We start from the raw sequence: 26,388 nt of genomic DNA on the forward strand, positions 1-26,388 counted from the left end.
CCCCCACCCTATGATCCACTTCCGCTTCCATGGTTCCATCCACTGCCAGATCCACTCCCAGATATCTAAAACACTTCACTTCCTCCAGTTTTTCTCCATTCAAACTCACCTCCCATATATATATATACGTTGAGATGTATAGGTATGTATATGTGCGTGTGTGGACGTGTATGTATATACATGTGTATGTGGGCGGGTTGGGCCATTCTTTCATCTGTTTCCTTGCGCTACCTCACTAACGTGAGAGACAGCGACAAAGTATAATAAATAGAATAAATAAATAATGTATATGTATGTATGTGTGTATATGGGGTTTATGTAATATGTATATGTATGTGTGTGTGTGTACATATATGTCGATATGTATATGTATGTTTATGTGTGTATATGGGTGTTTATGTACATATATGTGTATATGAGTGGATGGGCCATTCTTCGTATGTGTCCAGGCACTACTTCGTTGATGCAGGAAACAGTGATTATGTGTAATAATAATAATTTAATATTATATTTGATTGCTGTTTCCCACAAACTGAAACAAAAGAATGGCCCATCCACTCATAAAATACATAAAATCCCATACATGCATATATACATACATATACATGCAACAATCACCAATGGAAAAATGTAAATGGTTAGTACTTTCGTTAATTACATTGTCAAATAGAGTAATAAACGAAAGTACTCACCACTTTTATTTTCTCTTTCCAATGGTGATTATCACATATCTCTCTTCATGGTGAAATGAAGGTTCTGCATACATATCAACATATATACATATACACAGACATATACATGTATGCACATGTGCATATTCATCCTTGCCTTCATCCATTCCTGGCAATACCCCACCCCACAGGAAACAGCATTGCTACTCCCTGCTTCAGCAAGGAAGTGCCACAAAAACAACCAAAAAAGGCCACATTCATTCACACTCAGTCTCTAGCTGTCATGAGTAATGCACCGAATCACAGCTCCCTATCCACATCTAGGCTCTACAGACCTTTCCATGGGTTACCGCAGACATTTCACATGCCCTGGTTCAATCCATTGACAGCACATTGACCCCAGTATACCACATTGTTCCAATTCACTCCTTACACACCTCTCATCCTCCTGTCCGTTCAGGCTCCAATCGCTCAAAATCTTTTTCACACCATCCTTCTACCTCCAATCTGGTCTCCCACTTCTTGTTCCCTCCACCTCTAACACATATATCCACTTTGGCAACCTTTCCTCACTCATTCTAACCATATGTCCAAACCATTTCAACACACTCTCTTTTTATTTCCACACATCTCTCTTACCCTTTCACTGCTTATTTGATCAAACCACCTCACACCACATATTGTCCTCAAACATTTCATCTCCAACACATCCACCCTCCTCCATACAACCCAATCTATAGCCCATGCCTTGCAACCATACAATATTGTTGGAACTGCTATTTCTTCAAACATACCCATTTTAGCTCTCCGAGATAATGTTCCCTCCTTCCACACATTCTTCACTCCCAGAACCTTCACCCCATCCCCTACCAATGACTCACCTCCGCTTCCATGGTTCCATTCGCTGCCAAATCCACTCCCAGATATCTAAAACACTTCACCTCCTCCAAGTTTTCTCCATTCAAAATTACATCTCAACTAACTTGTCCCTCAACCCTAGTGAACCTAAAAACATGGCTCTTATTCACATTTACTCTCAACTTTCTCCTTTCACACACTTTTACAAACAGTCACCAACTTCTGCAGTTTCTCACTCGTATCAGCCACCAGTGCTGTATCATTGGCGAACGACTACTGACTCAGTTCCCAGGCCTATTCATTCCCAACAGACTGCATACTCATCTCTCTCTCCAAAACTCTTGCATTTACCTCCCTAACATCCCATCCATAAACAAAGTAAACAACCATGGGGACATCACACACCCCTACCATAGACCGACCTTCACTGTGAACCAATCACTCTCCCCTCTTCCTAATACACATGCCTTACATTCTTGATAAAAACTTTTCATTGCTTCTAGCAGCTTACCTCCTACACCATAAACTCTTAACACCTTCCACAAAGCATCTCTATCAACTCTATCCATAAATGCTACAAACAAATCCATCTGTTTTTCCAAGTACTTCTCTCACACATTCTTCAAAGCAAACACCTGATCCACACATCCTCTACCACTTCTGAAACCACAATGCTCCTCCCCAATGTGATGCTCTGTACATGCCTTCATCCTATCAATCAATACCCTCCCATACAATTTCCCAGGAATACTCAACAAACTTATGCCTCTATAGTTTGAACACTCGACTTTATCCCAATGGCACTATGTACAATGGCACTATGCATGCATTCCACCAATCCTCAGGCACTCCACAATGATCCATACATATAATGAATATCCTTACCAACCAGTCAACAACACAGTCACCCCCTTTCTTAATAAATTCCACTGCAATACCATCCCAACCTGCTGCCTTGCTGGACTTCATCTTCCACAAAGCTTTCACGAATTCTTCTCTCTAAAGCAAAACATTCTCACTAACCCTCTCACTCTGCAAACCATCCAGACCAAAACACCCTACATCTGCCATCTATCAACAAACACATTCAACAAACCTTCAAAATTCTCACTCCATCTCCTTCTCACTTCATCACTACCTGTTATCACTTCCCCCCCTTGCCCCCTTCACCGATGCTCCCATTTGCTCCCTTGTCATATGCACATTATTTACCTCCTTCAAAAACATCTTTTCACTCTCCCTAAAGTTTAATGATACTCTCTCACCCTAACTCTCATTTGCCCTCTTTATCAACCCTTGCACCTTCCTCTTGACCCCCTGCTGCTTTCTTTTATACATCTCCCAGTCATTTGCACTCCTTCCTTATATATCATCCAAAAACCCGTTTTCTCTTTCACTAACAACTTTACTTCTTCATCCCACCACTCACTACCCTTTCTCATCTGCCCACCTCCCACCTTTCTCATGCCACATGCATCTTTTGCCATCACTGCTTCCCTAAATACCTCCCATTCCTCACCCACCCCCCCTCACATCATTTGCTCTTACCTTTTGCCACCATACGCTCAATCTCTCCTGGTACTTCCTCACACAAGTATCTTTTCCAAGCTCACTTACTCTCACCACTCTCTTCTATCCAACAATCTCTTTTCGTTTTTGAAAACCTCTACAAGTCTTCACCTTCGCTTCCACAAGACAGTAATCAGACATCCCACCAGCTGTCCCTCTCAGAACATTAACATCCAAAAGTCTCTCTTTTACACATCTATCAATTAACATGTAATCTAATAATGCCCTTTGACCATCTCTCCTACTCATATCCATATAATTATGTATATCTCTCTTTTTAAACCAGGTATTCCCAATCACTAGTCTTTTTTCCACACAAAAATCCACAAGCTCTTCATCATTTCCATTCACAACACTGAATACCTCATGTACACCAATTATACCCTCAACTGCCACATTACTCACCTTTGCATTTAAATCACCCATCACTGTAACCTAGTCTTGTGCATCAAAGCTGCTAATACACTCACTTAACTTCTCCCACAACACTAGCCTCTCATGATCTTTCTTCTCTTGACCAGATGCACAGGCATCAATAATCACCCCTCTCTCTCTATCCACTTTCATTTACCCACATCAATCTAGAATTTACTTTCTTACATTCTATCACATACTCCCACAACTCCTGCTTCAGTAGTGCGACTCCTTCCTTAGCTCCTGTCCTCTCAGTCAACCCCTGACTTTACTCCCAAGACTTTCCCAAACCACTCTTCCCCTTTACCCTTGAGCTTCGTTTCACTCAGAGCCAGGTTTCTTTCCTCAAACATACTACCTATCCCTCCTTTCTTCTAATCTTGGTTACATCCACACACATTCAGACATCCCATGTGAGCCTTCGAGGAGGATATACACTCTCCACTTGACTCCTTCTTCTGTTTCCCCTTATAGAAAATGAATTACAAAAACAGGCTCCTCTAACAGAAATCTGCATAGGCAGACAACAGGACAGACACATAGATGAAAACTTCAATCATAATAAATCAGTGCATAAACAATTTGATCACTCACACAATGAAACACAATCACCCATCTAGTCATAAAATATGTATTTTTCTTAAACTTTCTGCACAATTGAAATAATAATTTTGGACTTTAAAATGCTTATCAAAATCATGCATTTTCCTATACTTACACATCATACATCTTCATGTGTCCATCATCTGCTGCTGTGAGCAGAAGCTGAGAGTCAGGTGAGAAGGTGATAGAACGGATTGTCATTGCATGACCTTCCAAAGTGTGCACCAGTTTACCACTCTCAACATCAAAAACATTGATGAAACCATCAATTGCACCACTTGCTACATACTTGCCATCTTGACTCTAAAAGTGAAAAAAGGGCATTGGTAGAATATTCAGTATCAATACTTTTTCCAAGAGACTTATTTAATGCCATATATGATAAAATCTAATCCTTTCATTCTAAGAGATTTTCTCTTATACATTTCAAGGAAAGAACTTTCACATCTAGAACCCCAAAATTACTTTGTTTTTAATAATGAACAATGATTTAAATGTTCTACCTATGTCTTTTATCATACAAATATCTTCTGGCAGTAACAGATAAACATGATCAAAAGTTACTTATGGATCAAAAATTAAAATCTAAAGCATTAAAGTTTAAGAATATGATCAACAGTTGAAAGTGCCTAAAGAAAAAGAACACAAATAGAAGACATCAAAAATAGGGCTAATAATGGTCAGAGAAAACAGTGATGGGATCCTCTTCAGAAGACCATGCAACAGATATATATATATATATATATATATATATATATATATATATATATATATATATATATATATATATAGGCGACTAGAGGGGACGGGAGCGGGGGGCCAGAAATCCTCCCTTCCTTGTATTTTTTTTAACTTTCTAAAATGGGAAACAGAAGGAGTCACGCGGGGAGTGCTCATCCTCCTCGAAGGCTCAGACTGGGGTGTCTAAATGTGTGTAGATGTAACCAAGATGTGAAAAAAGGAGAGATAGGTAGTATGTTTGAGGAAAGGAACCTGGATGTTTTGGCTCTGAGTGAAACGAAGCTCAAGGGTAAAGGGGAAGGGTGGTTTGGGAATGTCTTGGGAGTAAAGTCAAGGGTTAGAGAGAGGACAAGAGCAAGGAAAGGAGTAGCAGTACTCCTGAAACAGGAGTTGTGGGAGCATGTGATAGAATGTAAGAAAGTAAATTCTCGATTAATATGGGTAAAACTGAAAGTTGATGGAGAGAGAGGGGTGATTATTGGTGCATATGCACCTGGGCATGAGAAGAAAGATCATGAGAGGCAAGTGTTTTGGGAGTAGCTGAATGAGTGTGTTAGTGGTTTTGATGCACGAGACCGGGTTATAGTGATGGGTGATTTGAATGCAAAGGTGAGTAATGTGGCAGTTGAGGGAATAATTTATATACATGGGGTGTTCAGTGTTGTAAATGGAAATGGTGAAGAGCTTGTAGATTTATGTGCTGAAAAAGGACTGGTGATTGGGAATACCTGGTTTAAAAAGCGAGATATACATAAGTATACGTATGTAAGTAGGAGAGATGGCCAGAGAGCGTTATTGGATTACGTGTTAATTGACAGCCGCGCGAAAGAGAGACTTTTGGATGTTAATGTGCTGAGAGGTGCAACTGGAGGGATGTCTGATCATTATCTTGTGGAGGCTAAGGTGAAGATTTGTTTGGGTTTTCAGAAGAGTGAATGTTGGGGTGAAGAGGGTGGTGAGAGTAAGTGAGCTTGGGAAGGAGACTTGTGTGAGGGAGTACCAGGAGAGACTGAGTACAGAATGGAAAAAGGTGAGAACAATGGAAGTAAGGGGAGTGAAGGAGGAATGGGATGTATTTAAGGAATCAGTGATGGATTGCGCAAAAGATGCTTGTGGCATGAGAAGAGTGGGAGGTGGGTTGATTAGAAAGGGTAGTGAGTGGTGGGATGAAGAAGTAAGATTATTAGTGAAAGAGAAGAGAGAGGCATTTGCACGATTTTTAAAGGGAAAAAATGCAATTGAGTGGGAGATGTATAAAAGAAAGAGACAGGAGGTCAAGAGAAAGGTGCAAGAGGTGAAAAAGAGGGCAAATGAGAGTTGGGGTGAGAGAGTATCATTAAATTTTAGGGGGAATAAAAAGATGTTCTGGAAGGAGGTAAATAAAGTGCGTAAGACAAGGGAGCAAATGGGAACTTCAGTGAAGGGCGCAAATGGGGAGATGATAACAAGTAGTGATGATGTGAGTGGAGAAGGAGTGAGTATTTTGAAGGTTTGTTGAATGTGTTTGATGATAGAGTGGCAGATATAGGGTGTTCTGGTCGAGGTGGTGTGCAAAGTGAGAGGGTTAGGGAAAATGATTTGGTAAACAGAGAAGAGGTAGTAAAAGCTTTGCGGAAGATGAAAGCCGGCAAGGCAGCAGGTTTGGATGGTATTGCAGTGGAATTTATTAAAAAAGGGGGTGACTGTATTATTGACTGGTTGGTAAGGTTATTTAATGTATGTATGACTCACGGTGAGGTGCCTGAGGATTGGCGAAATGCGTGCATAGTGCCATTGTACAAAGGCAAAGGGGATAAGAGTGAATACTCAAATTTCAGAGGTATAAGTTTGTTGAGTATTCCTGGTAAATTATATGGGAGGGTATTGATTGAGAGGGTGAAGGCATGTACAGAGCATCAGATTGGGGAAGAGCAGTGTGGTTTCAGAAGTGGTAGAGGATGTGTAGATCAGGTGTTTGCTTTGAAGAATGTATGTGAGAAATACTTAGAAAAGCAAATGGATTTGTATGTAGCATTTATGGATCTGGAGAAGGCATATGATAAGAGTTGATAGAGATGCTCTGTGGAAGGTATTAAGAATATATGGTGTGGGAGGCAAGTTGTTAGAAGCAGTGAAAATTTTTATCGAGGATGTAAGGCATGTGTACGTGTAGGAAGAGAGGAAAGTGATTGGCTCTCAATGAATGTAGGTTTGCGGCAGGGGTGTGTGATGTCTCCATGGTTGTTTAATTTGTTTATGGATGGGGTTCTTAAGGAGGTGAATGCAAGAGTTTTGGAAAGAGGGGCAAGTATGAAGTCTGGTGTGGATGAGAGAGCTTGGGAAGTGAGTCAGTTGTTGTTCGCTGATGATACAGCGCTGGTGGCTGATTCATGTGAGAAACTGCAGAAGCTGGTGACTGAGTTTGGTAAAGTGTGGGAAAGAAGAAAGTTAAGAGTAAATGTGAATAAGAGCAAGGTATTTAGGTACAGTGGGGTTGAGGGTCAAGTCAATTGGGAAGTAAGTTTGAATGGAGAAAAACTGGAGGAAGTAAAGTGTTTTAGATATCTGGGAGTGGATCCGGCAGCGGATGGAAACGGAAGTGGATCATAGGGTGGGGGAGGGGGCGAAAATCCTGGGAGCCTCGAAGAATGTGTGGAAGTCGAGAACATTATCTCGGAAAGCAAAAATGGCTATGTTTGAAGGAATAGTGGTTCCAACAATGTTGTATGGTTGCGAGGCGTGGGCTATGGATAGAGTTGTGCGCAGGAGGATGGATGTGCTGCAAATGAGATGTTTGAGGACAATGTGTGGTGTGAGGTGGTTTGATCGAGTAAGTAACGTAAGGTAAGAGAAATGTGTGGAAATAAAAAGAGCGTGGTTGAGAGAGTAGAAGAGGGTGTTTTGAAACGGTTTGGGCACATTGAGAGAATGAGTGAGGAAAGATTGACCAAGAGGATATATGTGTCGGAGGTGGAGGGAACGAGAAGTGGGAGACCAAATTGGAGGTAGAAAGATGGAGTGAAAAAGATTTGTGTGATTGGGGCCTGAACATGCAGGAGGGTGAAAGGAGGGCAAGGAATAGAGTGAATTGGAGCGATGTGGTATACGGGGGTTGACGTGCTGTCAGTGGATTGAATCAGGGCATGTGAAGCGTCTGGGGTAAACCATGGAAAGCTGTGTAGGTATGTATATTTGCGTGTGTGGACGTATGTATATACATGTGTATGGGGGTGGATTGGGCCATTTCTTTCGTCTGTTTCCTTGCGCTACCTCGCAAACGCGGGAGACAGCGACAAAGCAAAAATATATATATATATATATATATATATATATATATATATATATATATATATATATATTTTTGTCGCAAAAAAAAGCAAAAAAATATATATATATATATATATATATATATATATATATATATATATATATATATATATATATATTTTTGTCGCTGTCTCCCGCGTTTGCAAGGTAGCGCAAGGAAACAGACGAAAGAAATGGCCCAACCCACCCCCATACACATGTATATACATACGTCCACACACGCAAATATAAATACCTACACAGCTTTCCATGGTTTACCCCAGACGCTTCACATGCCTTGATTCAATCCACTGACAGCACGTCAACCCCGGTATACCACATCGCTCCAATTCACTCTATTCCTTGCCCTCCTTTCACCCTCCTGCATGTTCAGGCCCCGATCACACAAAATCTTTTTCACTCCGTCTTTCCACCTCCAATTTGGTCTCCCTCTTCTCCTCGTTCCCTTCACCTCCGACACATATATCCTCTTGGTCAATCTTTCCTCACTCATTCTCTCCATGTGCCCAAACCATTTCAAAATACCCTCTTCTGCTCTCTCAACCACGCTCTTTTTATTTCCACACATCTCTCTTACCCTTACGTTACTTACTCGATCAAACCACCTCACACCACACATTGTCCTCAAACATCTCATTTCCAGCACATCTATCCTCCTGCACACAACTCTATCCATAGCCCATGCCTCGCAACCATACAACATTGTTGGAACCACTATTCCTTCAAACATAGCCATTTTTGCTTTCCGAGATAATGATCTCGACTTCCACACATTCTTCAAGGCTCGCAGAATTTTCGCCCCCTCCCCCACCCTATGATCCACTTCCGCTCCCATGGTTCCATCCGCTGCCAGATCCACTCCCAGATATCTAAAACACTTCACTTCCTCCAGTTTTTCTCCATTCAAACTCACCTCCCAATTGACTTGACCCTCAACCCTACTGTACCTAATAACCTTGCTCTTATTCACATTTACTCTTAACTTTCTTCTTTCACACACTTTACCAAACTCAGTCACCAGCTTCTGCAGTTTCTCACATGAATCAGCCACCAGCGCTGTATCATCAGCGAACAACAACTGACTCACTTCCCAAGCTCTCTCATCCACAACAGACTTCATACTTGCCCCTCTTTCCAAAACTCTTGCATTCACCTCCGTAACAACCCCATCCATAAACAAATTAAACAACCATGGGGACATCACACACCCCTGCCACAAACCTACATTCACTGAGAACCAATCACTTTCCTCTCTTCCTACACGTACACATGCCTTACATCCTCGATAAAAACTTTTCACTGCTTCTAACAACTTGCCTCCCACACCATATATTCTTAATACCTTCCACAGAGCATCTCTATCAACTCTATCATATGCCTTCTCCAGATCCATAAATGCTACATACAAATCCATTTGCTTTTCTAAGTATTTCTCACATACATTCTTCAAAGCAAACACCTGATCCACACACCCTCTACCACTTCTGAAACCACACTGGGTATGTTTGAAGGAATAGTGGTTCCAACAATGTTGTATGGTTGTGAGGCGTGGGCTATGGATAGTGTTGTGCGCAGGAGGATGGATGTGCTGGAAATGAGATGTTTGAGGACAATGTGTGGTGTGAGGTGGTTTGATCGAGTAAGTAACGTATGGGTAAGAGAGATGTGTGGAAATAAAAAGAGTGTGGTTGAGAGAGCAGAAGAGGGTGTTTTGAAATGGTTTGGGCACATGGAGAGAATGAGTGAGGAAAGATTGACCAAGAGGATATGTGTCGGAGGTGGAGGGAACGAGAAGTGGGAGACCAAATTGGAGGTGGAAAGATGGAGTGAAAAAGATTTTGTGTGATCGGGGCCTGAACATACGGGAGGGTGAAAGGAGGGCAAGGAATAGAGTGAATTGGATCGATGTGGTATACCGGGGTTGACGTGCTGTCAGTGGATTGAATCAGGGCATGTGAAGTGTCTGGGGTAAACCATGGAAAGCTGTGTAGGTATGTATATTTGCGTGTGTGGACGTATGTATATACATGTGTATGAGGGTGGGTTGGGCCATTTCTTTTGTCTGTTTCCTTGCGTTACCTCGCAAACGCGGGAGACAGCAACAAAGCAAAAAAAAAAAATATATATATATATATATATATATATGTATATATATATATATATATGTATATATATGTATATATATATTTTTTTTTTTGCTTTGTCGCTGTCTCCCGCGTTTGCGAGGTAGCGCAAGGAAACAGACGAAAGAAATGGCCCAACCCACCCCCATACACATGTATATACATACGTCCACACACGCAAATATACATACCTACACAGCTTTCCATGGTTTACCCCAGACGCTTCACATGCCTTGATTCAATCCACTGACAGCACGTCAACCCCGGTATACCACATCGCTCCAATTCACTCTATTCCTTGCCCTCCTTTCACCCTCCTGCATGTTCAGGCCCCGATCACACAAAATCTTTTTCACTCCATCTTTCCACCTCCAATTTGATCTCCCTCTTCTCCTCGTTCCCTCCGCCTCCGACACATATATCCTCTTGGTCAATTTTTCCTCACTCATTCTCTCCATGTGACCAAACCATTTCAAAACACCCTCTTATGCTCTCTCAACCACGCTCTTTTTATTTCCAACCATCTCTCTTACCCTTACGTTACTTACTCGATCAAACCACCTCACACCACACATTGTCCTCAAACATCTCATTTCCAGCACATCCATCCTCCTGCGCACAACTCTATCCATAGTCCACGCCTCGCAACCATACAACATTGTTGGAACCACTATTCCTTCAAACATACCCATTTTTGCTTTCCGAGATAATGTTCTCGACTTCCACACATTCTTCAAGGCTCCCAGAATTTTCGCCCCCTCCCCCACCCTATGATCCACTTCCGCTTCCATGTTTCCATCCGCTGCCAGATCCACTCCCAGATATCTAAAACACTTCACTTCCTCCAGTTTTTCTCCATTCAAACTCACCTCCCAGTTGACTTGACCCTCAACCCTACTGTACCTAATAACCTTGCTCTTATTCACATTTACTCTTAACTTTCTTCTTTCACACACTTTACCAAACTCAGTCACCAGCTTCTGCAGTTTCTCACATGAATCAGCCACCAGCGCTGTATCATCAGCGAACAACAACTGACTCACTTCCCAAGCTCTCTCATCCCCAACAGACTTCATCCTTGCCCCTCTTTCCAAAACTCTTGCATTCACCTCCCTAACAACCCCATCCATAAACAAATTAAACAACCATGGAGACATCACACACCCCTGCCGCAAACCTACATTCACTGAGAACCAATCACTTTCCTCTCTTCCTACACGTACACATGCCTTACATCCCCGATGAAAACTTTTCACTGCTTCTAACAACTTGCCTCCCACACCATATATTCTTAATACCTTCCACAGAGCATCTCTATCAAATCTATCATATGCCTTCTCCAGATCCATAAATGCTACATACAAATCCATTTGCTTTTCTAAGTATTTCTCACATACATTCTTCAAAGCAAACACCTGATCCACACATCCTCTACCACTTCTGAAACCACACTGCTCTTCCCCAATCTGATGCTCTGTACATGCCTTCACCCTCTCAATCAATACCCTCCCATACAATTTGCCAGGAATACTCAACAAACTTATACCTCTGTAATTTGAGCACTCACTCTTATCCCCTTTGCCTTTGTACAATGGCACTATGCACGCATTCCGCCAATCCTCAGGCACCTCTCCATGAGTCATACATACATTAAATAACCTTACCAACCAGTCAACAATACAGTCACCCCCTTTTTTAATAAATTCCACTGCAATACCATCCAAACCTGCTGCCTTGCCGGCTTTCATCTTCCGCAAAGCTTTTACTACCTCTTCTCTGTTTACCAAATCATTTTCCCTAACCCTCTCACTTTGCACACCACCTCGACCAAAACACCCTATATCTGCCACTCTATCATCAAACACATTCGACAAACCTTCAAAATACTCACTCCATCTCCTTCTTATCCTTGTTATCACCTCCCCATTTGCGCCCTTCACTGAAGTTCCCATTTGCTTCCTTCTCTTACGCACTTTATTTACCTCCTTCCAGAACATCTTTTTATTCTCCCTAAAATTTAATGATACTCTCTCACCCCAACTCTCATTTGCCCTTTTTTTTTCACCTCTTGCACCTTTCTCTTGACCTCGTGTCTCTTTCTTTTATACGTCTCCCACTCAATTTCATTTTTTCCCTGCAAAAATCGTCCAAATGCCTCTCTCTTCTCTTTCACTAATACTCTTACTTCTTCATCCCACCACTCACTACCCTTTCTAATCAACCCACCTCCCACTCTTCTCAAGCCACAAGCATCTTTTGCGCAATCCATCACTGATTCCTTAAATACATCCCATTCCTCCCCCACTCCCCTTACTTCCATTGTTCTCACCTTTTTCCATTCTGTACTCAGTCTCTCCTGGTACTTCCTCACACAAGTCTCCTTCCCAAGCTCACTTACTCTCACCACCCTCTTCACCCCAACATTCACTCTTCTTTTCTGGAAACTCATACAAATCTTCACCTTAGCCTCCACAAGATAATGATCAGACATCCCTCCAGTCGCACCTCTCAGCACATTAACATCCAAAAGTCTCTCTTTCGCGCGCCTGTCAATTAACACGTAATCCAATAACGCTCTCTGGCCATCTCTCCTACTTACATAAGTATACTTATGTATATCTCGCTTTTTAAACCAGGTATTCCCAATCATCAGTCCTTTTTCAGCACATAAATCTACAAGCTCTTCACCATTTCCATTTACAACACTGAACACCCCATGTATACCAATTATTCCCTCAACTGCCACATTACTCACCTTTGCATTCAAATCACCCAACACTATAACCCGGTTTCGTGCATCAAAACCACTAACACACTCATTCAGCTGCTCCCAAAACACTTGCCTCTCATGATCTTTCTTCTCATGCCCAGGTGCATATGCACCAATAATCACCCATCTCTCTCCATCAACTTTCAGTTTTACCCATATTAATCGAGAATTTACTTTCTTACATTCTATCACATACTCCCACAACTCCTGTTTCAGGAGTACTGCTACTCCTTCCCTTGCTCTTGTCCTCTCACTAACCCCTGACTTTACTCCCAAGACATTCCCAAACCACTCTTCCCCTTTACCCTTGAGCTTCGTTTCACTCAGAGCCAAAACATCCAGGTTCCTTTCCTCAAACATACTACCTATCTCTCCTTTTTTCACATCTTGGTTACATCCACACACATTTAGGCACCCCAATCTGAGCCTTCGAGGAGGATGAGCACTCCCCGCGTGACTCCTTCTTCTGTTTCCCATTTTAGAAAGTTAAAAAAAATACAAGGAGGGGAGGATTTCTGGCCCCCCGCTCCCGTCCCCTCTAGTCGCTTTCTACGACACGCGAGGAATGCGTGGGAAGTATTCTTTCACCCCTATCCCCAGGGATAATATACATATATATATACACATACACACACATATATATCCATTTCCCATACTATTCGCCATTTCCCGCATTAGCGAGGTAGCGTTAAGAACAGAGGACTGGGCCTTTGAGGAAATATCCTCACCTGGCCCCCATCTCTGTTCCTTCTTTTGGAAAATTAAAAAAAAATGAGAGGGGAGGATTTCCAGCCCCCCGCTCCCACACATATATATATATATGCAGTCAGTTGTTGTTCGCTGATGATACAGCACTGGCGGCTGATTCATGTGAGAAACTGCAAAAGCTGGTGACTTAGTTTGGTAAAGTGTGTGAAAGAAGAAAGCTGACAGTAAATGTGAATAAGAGTAAGGTTATTAGGTACAGTAGGGTTGAGGGACAAGTCAACTGGGAGGTAAGTTTGAATGGAGAAAAACTGGAGAAAGTGTAGTGTTTTAGATATATGGGAGTGGATTTGGCAGCGGATGGAACCATGGAAGCGGAAGTGAATCATAGGGTGGGGGAGGGGGTAAAAGTTCTGGGAGCGATGAAGAATGTGTGGAAGTCGAGAACATTATCTCGGAAAGCAAAATGGGTATGTTTGAAGGAATAGTGGTTCCAACAATGTTATATGGTTGCGAGGCATGGGCTATGGATAGAGTTGTGCACAGGAGGGTGGATGTGCTGGAAATGAGATGTTTGAGGACAATATGTGGTGTGAGGTGGTTTGATCAAGTAAGTGATAATAGGGTAAGGGAGATGTATGGTAATAAAAAGTGTGGTTGAGAGAGCAGAAGAGGGTGTTTTGAAATGGTTTGGTCACATGGAGAGAATGAGTAAGGAAAGATTGACCAAGAGGATATATGTGTCAGAGGTGGAGGGAACGAGGAGACGTGGGAGACCAAATTGGAGGTGGAGGGATGGAGTGAAAAAGATTTTGAGTGATCGGGGCCTGAACGTGCAGGAGGGTGAAAGGCGTGCAAGGAATAGAGAGAACTGGAATGATGTGGTATACCGGGGTCGACTTGCTGTCAATGGACTGAACCAGGGTATGTGAAGTGTCTGGGGTAAACCATGGAAAGTTCTGTGGGGCCCGGATGTGAAAAGGGAGCTGTGGTTTCGGTGCATCATTACATGACAGCTAGAGACTGAGTGTGAATGAATATGGCCTTTGTTGTCTTTTCCTAGTGCTACCTCGGTCACATAAGGGGGGAGGGGGTTGTTATTTCATGTGTGGCAGGGTGGCGATGGGAATGAATAAAAGTAGACAGTATGAACTATGTACATGTGTATATATGTATATGTCTGTGTGTGTATATATATGTATATGTTGAGATGTATAGGTATGTATATTTGCATGTGTGGACGTGTATGTATATACATGTGTATGTGGGTGGGTTGTGCCACTCTTTTGTCTGTTTCCTTACACTATCTTGTAAATGCAACAAAGCAAAATATATAAAAAAAATATATATTTATACTATTCGCCATTTCCCATGTTAGTGAGGTAGCACTGACAACAGAGGACTGAGCCTTTGAATGAAATCCTCACTTGGCCCAATCCTCTGTTCCTCTTTTGGAAAATTAAAAATGAGGGGGGAAGATTTCCACCCCCCTGCTCCCTCCCCCTTTAGTTGCCTTCTATGACATGCAAGGAATACATGGGAAGTATTCTTTCTCCCCTATCCCCAGGGATAATATATATATTATTTTATTTATTTTTTATACTTTGTTACTGTCTCCTGCATTGGTGAGGGAGTGCAAGGAAACAGACAGAAGAATGGCCCAATCCCCCACATACACATGCATATACATAAATGCCCAAACATGCACATATACATACCTGTACATTTCAACATATACATACATAAACATACACAGACATATTCATATATACACATGTGTGTTGAGGTGAAGAGAGTGGTGAGAGTAAGTGAGCTTGGAAAGGAGGCTTGTGTGAGGAGGAAGTACCAGGAGAGATTAAGTGCAGAATGGAAAAAGGCAATAGCAAATGACATAAGGACAGTGGGGGAGGAATGGGACGTATTTGGGGAAGCAGTGATGGCTTGCGCAAAAGATGCCTGTGACATGAGAAAGGTGAGAGGTGGGCAGATTAGGAAGGGTAATGAGTGGTGGGATGAAAAGTAAGATTGTTAATGAAAGAGAAGAGAGAGGCATTTGGACGATTTTTGCAGGGAAATAGTGCAAATGACTGGGAGATGTATAAAAGAAAAGGTAAGGGGTCAAGAGAGAGGTGCAAGAGGTGAAAAAGAGGGCAAATGCCAGTTGGGGTGAGAGAATATCACTAAATTTTAGGGAGATTAAAAAAATGTTTTGGAAGGAGGTAAATAAAGTGCGTAAGACAAGAGAACACATGAAAACATCGGTGAAGGGGGCTAATGCAGAGGTAATAACAAGTAGTGGTGAAGTGAGAAGGAGATGGAGTGAGCATTTCGAAGGTTTGCTGAATGTGTTTGATGATAGAGTGGCAGATATAGGGTGTTTTGGTCGAGGTGGTGTGCGAAGTTAGAGGGTCAGGGAGAATGGTTTGGTAAACAGAGAAGAGGTAGTGAAAGCTTTGTGGAAGATGAAAGCCCACAAGGCGGTGGGTTTGGATGGTATTGCGGCTGAGTTTACTAAAAAAGGGGGGACTGTGTTGTTGACTGGTTGATGAAGATATTCAATGTATGTATGGGTCTTGGTGAAGTGCCTGAGGATTGGTGGAATGCATGCATAGTGCCACTGTACAAAGGCAAAGGGGATAAAGGTGAGTATTTAAATTATGGAGGTATAAGTGTTGAGTATTCCTGGTAAATTATACAGGAAGGTATTGATTGAGAGGGTGAAGGCATGTACAGAGCATCAGATTGGGGAAGAGCAGTGTGGTTTCAGAAGTGATAGAGGATGTGTGGATCAAGCGTTTGCTTTGAAGAATTTTTTTTTTTTTTTTTTTTTTATACTTTGTTGCTGTCTCCCGCGTTTGCGAGGTAGCGCAAGGAAACAGACGAAAGAAATGGCCCAACCCCCCCCCCATACACATGTACATACACACGTCCACACACGCAAATATACATACCTACACAGCTTTCCATGGTTTACCCCAGACGCTTCACATGCCTTGATTCAATCCACTGACAGCACGTCAACCCCTGTATACCACATGGCTCCAATTCACTCTATTCCTTGCCCTCCTTTCACCCTCCTGCATGTTCAGGCCCCGATCACACAAAATCTTTTTCACTCCATCTTTCCACCTCCAATTTGGTCTCCCTCTTCTCCTCGTTCCCTCCACCTCCGACACATATATCCTCTTGGTCAATCTTTCCTCACTCATTCTCTCCATGTGCCCAAACCATTTCAAAACACCCTCTTCTGCTCTCTCAACCACGCTCTTTTTATTTCCACACATTTCTCTTACCCTTACGTTACTTACTCGATCAAACCACCTCACACCACACATTGTCCTCAAACATCTCATTTCCAGCACATCCATCCTCCTGCGCACATCTCTATCCATAGCCCACGCCTCGCAACCATACAACATTGTTGGAACCACTATTCCTTCAAACATACCCATTTTTGCTTTCCGAGATAATGTTCTCGACTTCCACACATTTTTCAAGGCTCCCAAAATTTTCGCCCCCTCCCCCACCCTATGATCCACTTCCGCTTCCATGGTTCCATCCGCTGACAGATCCACTCCCAGATATCTAAAACACTTCACTTCCTCCAGTATCCCCTTTGCCTTTGTACAATGGAAAACTATGAAACGCATTCCGCCAATCCCGGGGCACCTCCCATGAGTCATACATACATTAAAAAACCTTAACCAACCATCAACAATACAGTCCCCCCCCCCTTTTTTAATAAATTCCACGGCAATACCACCAAACCTCCCCGGCCTGCGGCTTTCATTTTTCCGCAAAGTTTTTACTACCCTTTCTCTTTTTCCAAATCATTTTCCCTAACCCCCTTTGCACACCACCTCACCAAAACCCCTTTTCGCCACTCATCATAAAACACATTCGAAAAACCTTTCAAATACTCACTCCACTCCTTCTTACCTTGTTATCCCCTCCCCAAATTTGCGCCCTTCACTAATTTTCCCCAAATTTCCCCCCCCTTCTTTTACGCACTTTTTTACCCCCTTTCAGAACATCTTTTTTCTCCCTAAAATTTAATGTACTCTCCACCCCAAACTCTCATTTCCCCTTTTTTTTTTCACCTCTTGCCCTTTTCTCTTGACCTCGTTTTCCTTTTTTTTATACCCTCCCCCCAATTTCTTTTTTTTCCCCTGCAAAATCGCCAAAATGCCTCTCTCTTCTCTTTCAAAAAAAATACTCTTACTTCTTCACCCCACCACTAAAATAACCCTTTCTAATAAACCCCACCTCCCCACTCTTCTAACCACAAGCATTTTTTGCGCAACCCATCACTGATTCCTTAAATACATCCCATTCCCCCCCCCACCCCCTTACTTCCATTGTTCTCAAAATTTTTTTCCTTCTGAAACCGTCTCTCCGGGTATTTTCCCAACAATCTCCTTCCCCAAAGCCATTTACTCTCACCCCCCCTTTTCCCCCCAACATTCACCTCTTTTTTCTAAAAACTCATACAAATCTTTCACCTTAGCCTCCACAAGATAATGATCAACATCCCCCCAGTCGCACCTCTCAGCACTTTAAAACACCAAAAGTTCTCTTTCGCCCCTGCATTAACACGTAATCCAATAACCCTCTGGCCATCTCCCATTTACATAAGTATACTTAGTATATCCCCCCTTTTTTAAACCAGTTTTCCCAATCATCAGTCCTTTTTCACCATAAATCTACAAGCTCTTCACCTTTTCCCCTTTACAACACGAACCCCCCCATGTAAACCAATTTTTCCCCTAAAACTGCCACTTTTACCACCTTTGCATTCAAAAACCCCCCAACAAAAACCCTTTTTTCGTGAAATAAAAACCCACTAACACCTCATTCAGCTGCCCCCAAAAACACTTGCCTCTCAACTTTCTTCTCACCCCAGGGCATACCCCAAATAATCCCCCATCTCTCCCTAAACTTTCATTTTTACCCAATTAACGGAAAATTATTTTCTTACATTCATCACTACCCCCACAACTCCTGTTTCGGGAGTACGCTACTCCTTCCCTTCCCTTTTGTCCCTCACAACCCCCTGACAAACCCCAAGACTTTCCCAAAACCCACTCCCCCCCTTTTACCCTTGAGCTTTCTTTTTCACCAAGCCAAAACTCCATTTTCCTTTTCCCTCAAACAAACTACCACTCCCTTTTTTCACATTTTTTGTTAATCCACACACATTTTAGGCACCCCCAACTGACCTTTCGGGAGGAGAGCCTCCCCGCGGACCCCTTCTTTCTTTTTTCCCTTTTTAGAAATTTAAAAAAAAATACAAGGAGGGGGGATTTCTGGCCCCCCGCTCCCGCCCCTCTATCCCTTTCTAACACTCGAGAATCGTGGGAATATTCTTTAAAACCCCATCCCCGGGTAATAACATATATATATACACAAACCACCAATATATCCATTTCCCTACTATTCGCCAATTTCCCCCCCATTAGCGAGTAGGTTAAGAAAGAGGACGGGCCTTTTAGGAAATTATCCCACCGCCCCCCCTCCGTTCCTTCTTTTTGGGAAAAAAAAAAAAAATGAGAGGGGAGGATTTCCAGCCCCCCCCCCCCACAATAAATTATGCAGTCATTGTTGTTCGCTGATGATCAGCACTGGCGCTGTTTTTATTGAGAAACTGCAAAAGCTGGGGACTTTGTTTGGTAAAGTGGTGAAAAAGAAAGCTGACAGTAAATGTGAATAAGAGTAAGGTTTAGTACAGTAGGGTTTAGGGACAAGTCCCCCGGGAGGGAAGTTGAATGGAGAAAAACGGAGAAAGTGTAGTGTTTTTGATAAGGGAGTTGATTGGGAGCGGGTGGAACCTGGAAGCGGAAGTGAATCATAGGGGGGGGGGGGGTAAAATTTTTGGGAGCGATAAGAATGGTGGAAGTCGAGAAAATTTTCTCGGGAAAACAAAAAGGGTATGTTTTAAGGAATAGTTTCCCAAAAAGTATTTGGGGGCGACATGGGGTATGGATAGAGTTTTTCACAGGAGGTGGTGTGCTGGAAATGAATGTTTGAGGACAAATGTGGGGGTGAGGGGGTTTGATCAAAAATGATAATAGGGTAAGGGAGATGTATGGGAAAAAAAGTGTGGTTAAGAGCAGAAGAGGGTTTTTAAATGGTTTTTCACATGGAAGAATGAGTAAGAAAGATTGACCAAAAGGATATAGTGCAGAGGGGAGGGGAAAGGGAGATGGGAACCCAAATTTGGGGTGGAGGGGTGGAGTAAAAAAATTTTGAGTGATCGGGGCCTGAAAAGTGCAGGAGGGGGAAAGGCGTGCAAGGAAAAGAGAACGGGGAAAGATTGGGGAAACCCGGGGGCACTTGCTTCAAGGCTGAACCCGGTATTGAAGGTCGGGGTAAACCCGGAAATTCTGTGGGGCCCGGTGTGAAAAGGGAGCGTGGGTTTCGGGGCTCATTACATGACAGCTAGAGACTGAGGTGAATGAAAATTGGCCTTTTTGTCTTTTTCCCAGTGCTACCTCGGCACATAAGGGGGAGGGGTTGTTTTTTCATGTTGGGGGAGGGGGGCATGGAATGAATAAAATAACAGATGAACTATGTACATGTTAATATGTATATGCTTGGGTAAAATAAAGGGATATGTTGAGATTATGGTTTATATTTGCATGTGTGGACGTTAGTATATACTGTGTATGTGGGTGGGTTGTGCCCCTTTTGGGCTTTTCCTAAACACTACTTGTAAAGCAACAAAGCAAAATATAAAAAAAAAATAATATTTTACATCCCATTTCCCATTTTAGGAGGTACCTGACAACAGAGGACTGGCCTTTAATGAAATCCTCATTTGGGGCCCAATCCTTTTTCCCTCTTTTGGAAAATTAAAAATGAGGGGGAAATTCCACCCCCCTGCTCCCCCCCCTTTAGTTCCCTTTCTATGACATGAAAGGGAAAATACTGGGAAAGTTTCTTTCTCCCCTATCCCAGGGATAATATATATTATTTTATTTTTTTTTATACTTTTTTTACTGTCTCCTCTTGGGTGAGGGAGTGAAAGGAAAACAGACAGAAGAATGGCCCAATCCCCCACAAAAACAAGCATATACAAAAATGCCCAAACATGCACTATACATACCGTACTTTTCAACATATACAAATAAACAACACAGACATATTCAATATCCTTTGGGGGTTTTGAGGTGAAAAGGGGTGAGAGAAGTGACTTGGAAAGGAGGCTTGTGTGAGGAGGAAGTACCGGAGAGATTAAGTGCAAAAAAGGGGAAAAAGGGAAATACAAATGACAAAAGGGACAGGGGGGGAGGAATGGGACTATTTGGGGGAAGCATGATGGTTTTCGCAAAAGATGCCGTGAATGAGAAAGGTGAAGGGGGGAAATTTAGGAAAGGGAAATGAGTGGGGAGAAAAGAAAGTTGTTAATGAAAGAAAAGAGAGGGGCCCTTTGGACATTTTTGCGGGGAAATAGTGCAAATGAGGGGGAGATGTATAAAAGAAAAGGTAAGGGGTCAAGAGAGGGGTGCAAAGGTGAAAAAGAGGGCAAATGCCGTTGGGGGAGAAAACAAAAAATTTTTGGGGAGATTAAAAAAAATTTTTTTGGAAGGAGGTAAAAAAGTGCGTAAGAAAAGAGAAACAAAAAACATGGGTAAAAGGGCTAATCAAGGTAAAAAACAATGGGTAAGTGAGAAGGAGATGGAGTACATTTCGAAGGGTTTTTGCTGAATGTTTTGATGAAAGAGTGGCAGAAAGGGTGTTTTGGTCGGGGGGGTGGCGAATTTTGAGGGTCGGGGAGAATGGTTTGGTAAACAGAGAAGGGGTTAGGAAAGTTTTGGGAAGATAAAGCCCACAAGGCGGTGGGTTGGGGATGGTATTGCGGCTGAGTTTTACTAAAAAAGGGGAGGGACGTGTTGTTGAGGTTTTGAATGAAATTAAATGTATGAGGGTTTTGGGTAAGTGCCTGAGGATTGTGGAATGCTCATATGCCCCCTTTACAAAGGCAAAGGGGGTAAAGGTGAGTATTTAAAATTTTGGGGATAAAATTGTTGAGTATTCCTGGAAATTATAAAAGGGAAAAATTTATTGAGGGGTGAAGGAGTACAGAGCATCCCGATTGGGGAAGAGCAGTGGGGGTTTCAGAAGTGATAGAGGATGTGTGGATCAACTTTTTTTTGAAGAATTTTTTTTTTTTTTTTTTTTTTTTATACTTTGTTGCTGTCCCCCCGCGTTTTTGCGAGGTAGCCAAAAAAAAAAAAAAACAGAGAAAGAAATGGCCCAAACCCCCCCCCCTCACAGTACATACACACGTCCACAACGCAAATATACATACCTACACAGCTTTTCCATGGTTTACCCCAACGCTTCACACCTGTTCAAACCCCCTGAAAGCACGTCAACCCCTGTAAACCCCATGGGGTCCCAAATTTACTCATTTCCTTCCCTCCTTTCACCCTCCTGCATGTTCAAAGGGGCCCCCCACACAAAATCTTTTTTACTCCATCTTTCCACCTCCAATTTGGTCTCCCTCTTCTCCTCGTTCCCTCCACCCCGACACATATATCCCTTGGGCAACTTTTCCCCACCATTTTCTCCAGTGCCCCAAAACCCTTTAAAACACCCTCTTCTGCTCCTCAAACCCCGCTCTTTTTATTTTCCAACATTTCTCTTACCCTTACGTACTTACCATCAAACCCCTCACACCACACATGTCCCCCAAACATCTCATTTCCGACATTTCCATCCCCCGCGCACATCTCTATCCATAGCCCACCCCGCAACCTTCAACATTGTTGGAACCCCTATTCCTTCAAACAACCCCTTTTTGCTTTCCGAATAATTTCTCGACTTCCCCCAATTTTTTTAAGGCTCCCCAAAATTTTTCCCCCCCCTCCCCCACCCTATACCACTTCCGCTTCCATGGTTCCATCCGCTGACAGATCCACTCCCAGATATCAAAACCTTCACTTCCTCCAGGAAGAATTTTGCAAGAAATACTTTAAAAAAACAGATGGATTTGTATGTAGCATTTAGGGGATCTTGAGAAAACATATGATCAGTTGATAAGACCTGTGAAGTTATAAGAGTATAAGGTGTGGGAGGATTTGCTAGAAGCATGAAAAGTTTTTACGGGATGTAAGGCATTGTAAAGTAGGAAGAGAGGAAAGTGATTGGTTCCCAGTGAATGTCTATTTGCGGCAGGGGTGTGTGATTTCTCCATGGTTGTTTAATTTGTTTATATATGGGCTTATTAGGGAGGTGATTGTTTGCTGATGATACACAGCTGGTGGCTGATTTGGGTGAGAAACTGCAGAAGTTGGTGACTGAGTTTGATAAAGTGTGAGAAAGAAGAAAGTTGAGAGTAAATGTGAATATAAGCATGGTTATTAGGTTTAGTAGGGTTGAAGGACAAGTAAATTGGGAGGTAAGTTTGAATGTAGAAAAACTGGAGGAAAAGAAGTGTATTAGATATCAGGGAGTGGATTTGGCAGTGGATGGAACCATGGAAGTGGAAGTGAGTCACAGGTTGGGGAAGGGGCGAAGGTTCTGGGAGCGTTGAAGAATGTGTGGAAGGCAAGAACATTATCTCAGAGAGCAAAAGTGGGTATGTTTGAAGGAATAGTGGTTCCAACAATGTTATACGGTTGCGAGGCATGGGCCATAGACAGGGGTGTGCGGAGGGAGGATGTGTTGGAAATGAGATGTTTGAGGACAATATGTGGTGTGAAGTCGTTTGATCGAGTACATAATGAAAGGGTAAGAGCGATGTGTGGTAATAAAAACAGTGTGGTTGAGAGAGCGGAGAAGGTTGTATTTAAATGATTTGGTCACATGGAGAGAATGAGTGAGGAAAGATTGACAAAGAGGATATATGTGTCAGAGGTGGAGGGAACAAGGAAAAAAGGAGACAAAAATTGGGGGGAAGGAGGGGTGAAAAAGATTTGTAGTGATTGGGGGCCTGAACATAAAGGGGTGCAAGGCGTACAAGGGGAATAAATAAAATTGGGAAAACGATGTGGTATAGGGGGACATGCTTCAATGATTGGGAACCCAGGGCATGTGAAGTGTCTGGGGAAAACCCATGGAAAGTTTTTTGGGGCCAAAGAAAAGGAAGCTGTGGTTTTGGTGCATTATGCATGACAGCTAGAGTTGAGTGCGAACGAATGGGGCCTTCGTTGTTTTTCCTTGTGCTACCTGCTTGTGCAGACAGGGGCGGAATATAATTTTAACGTCAGTTGGCGATAATAATGGATATTTTCCAGTCTATGTCCTTAACTACATTTTTGCGTCCAGAGTTTATTGATGAGAGTTTGAGAAGATATACTCTGTTGGATGGGGGTCCTTTTCATGGGGCTGGAAATAAAATTTAACTGCATGTTAGCGAGTAATAAGGATATTTTCCAGTCTATTTTCCCTTTAAAGGCATTACATATTTGCGGAAGATAAAAATTAATTGTCATGTTGAGCTAAGTAATAAGGGATAATTCCAGTCTTGTTTCCTTAGGGCTTACATATTTCATCCAGATTTATTAGATGATTTGAGAAGATTATTCTTTTGGAGGGGGGGTGCCATTTCATAGGCGGAAATGATAAAAATTTAACTGTCTGTCGAGTGAGAAATAATGGAATTTTCCCCGTCTATGTTCCTTGGGGCATTAAAATTGCAGCCCAGTTTATTGATGATGAGTTTAGAAAATATATTTTTTGGGAGGGGGGTGCCATTCATGGGGCTGGAATGAAAAATTTAGCTGTCATGTTGACTGAGAAAAAAGGGAAATATTTTCCCCGTCTATTCCCTTTGGGCATTACATATTTGCATCTAAGTTTTTGATGATGATTTGGAAGATAATTCTATTGGATAGGGGGGCCATTTCATGGGGGGAATGAGGAAAATTTAACTGTCATTTTAAGGGTGGGGGAAAAATGGATAATTCCAGCTATTTTCCTTGGGGGCATTACATTTTTGCTGGAATGATGAAAATTTAACTGTCATTTTGAGCTGGTATTAATGGATAATTCCAGTCTTTTTTTTCCTTGGGGCTTACATATTTGCAATCCAAGTTTATTGAGAGAGTTTGAGAAATATATTCTAGGGATCCAAATTTAATCCTAATATTTCATTGTCAAATCCACAAGTTGGCAAAGAAAAAATTTTTTATAGGTTAACCCAAAGCCCCCTTGACCCCAAAGAACTTTTTTAGCCTCCCTTTTGATAATGTTTTTTCTTTTTCTTCCCCTGTTGTTAAAACCCTTTTAAAGAAAGTTGCCTTCAGCAACAATAAACCCCATAAAGAATATCTTTAAACGGGGTTAACCAAACCTCTGCTGGGTTCTCTAAAAGTCCTGGAAACTGTGATAAGTTTTATGTTGGGGAAGTGGTAAAGGATCTTCCCGTTTGACTGAGCAAAATAAATATAGTATAAGAACAGGGCAAGAATCAAATGCCTTGTTTTATACCGTTAAAAAAATATGATCATTTTATTTACTGGAGTAATGCCTTTTTATTACCTTAGATCTAACTCCAAGACCACAAGAAAAATCACGAATCTTCTATTTTCAAATACACAAAAAATTTTAACCTTAATATTTTGAAGGTCTATACAAATTGGATTGCTTTATTGTTATAAAATTTGTAAACAGTTCCCCTTCTTGTCCACATAATAAGTGTAGATATGCTTGTTTTCAGTCTTGGACACACCGACCCCTTTGGGGAGTCACTTGTTTACCAAATGGATCCTAGCTTCGTCTCTTTGTTGTGTATCAATTTACGTCATATTTCTTTCTTGCATCTCCCCCGATGAGTCATTATTACACAAGTGCACTTGGGAACTTATCGTTTTCATTTCCCCAGGACTCATATGAACATATACACATGTAGTATTCACACTTGCATGCCTTGTATCCATTCCGGGCACCACCCCCCCCAAAAGGAAACAGCATCATTTCCCCCTGGTTCAGTGGGGTAGCACCAGGAAAACAAAAAAAAAAAAGGGGCCACATTTTTCACACTCAGTCTTAGCGTCAGGTAATCACCAACACCACAGCTCCCATCCACATCCAAGCCTCACAGATTTTCCAGGGTTTACCCCAATATTTCCATGCCCTGGTTTATTCCAATGACAGCACATCCACTGGTATACCACATCTTTAAAATTTCACTCTATTACCTCCAGCATTTCAGGCTTGGATTGCTCAAATCGTTTCACCCATTTTTCCTCTCCAATTTGACTCTTTCTTCTCCTTTTTCCCTCCACTTCTGAAACATTATCCTTTTTGTCAACATTTCCTCACTCATTCTCTCCATTTGGGCAAATCATTTCAATGCAACCTCTCCTGCCCTCAACCACACTCATTTTTTTTCAACACAGAACCATGGCCCCTTCCCAACTTATCCTCCTTTCCCATCCATGGGTCCTTCTCTGCCATGTCCACGACAGATATCAAACCCACTTACTTCCTCCTTTTTTCTCAATTCAAACTTAGATCCCAACTAACTTGTCCCTCAAAAATGGGGAATGGGGGAAACATGTATAGTGCCACTTACAAAGGAAAAGGGGGAAAAAGGGGAAATTGTAGGGGAGGGTATTGATTGAAAGGGGAAGGCATGTACAAGCGTCAGTTTGGGGGGAGATCAGTGGGGTTTTTCAGA

The 26,388-nt window shown here is 42.2% G+C and overlaps 2 protein-coding genes across 3 annotated transcripts in view; one reads left to right on the forward strand and one right to left on the reverse strand.

Moving 5' to 3' along the window:
- Positions 1-26,388, forward strand: part of LOC139757901 (electron transfer flavoprotein beta subunit lysine methyltransferase-like) — a 251,269-nt gene that overhangs the window by 105,283 nt on the left and 119,598 nt on the right. The gene's annotated exons all lie outside the window — the stretch shown is intronic.
- LOC139757900 (uncharacterized) overlaps positions 1-26,388 on the reverse strand; it is an 86,097-nt gene that overhangs the window by 41,427 nt on the left and 18,282 nt on the right. Inside the window, exon 4 of the mRNA XM_071678835.1 lies at positions 4,231-4,418. Coding sequence (XP_071534936.1) covers positions 4,231-4,418 — 188 coding nt within the window. The remainder of the gene's footprint in view (positions 1-4,230; positions 4,419-26,388) is intronic.

Source organism: Panulirus ornatus, chromosome 28, assembly GCF_036320965.1.
Source record: "Panulirus ornatus isolate Po-2019 chromosome 28, ASM3632096v1, whole genome shotgun sequence".
In the NCBI taxonomy this organism is placed as follows: domain Eukaryota; kingdom Metazoa; phylum Arthropoda; class Malacostraca; order Decapoda; family Palinuridae; genus Panulirus; species Panulirus ornatus.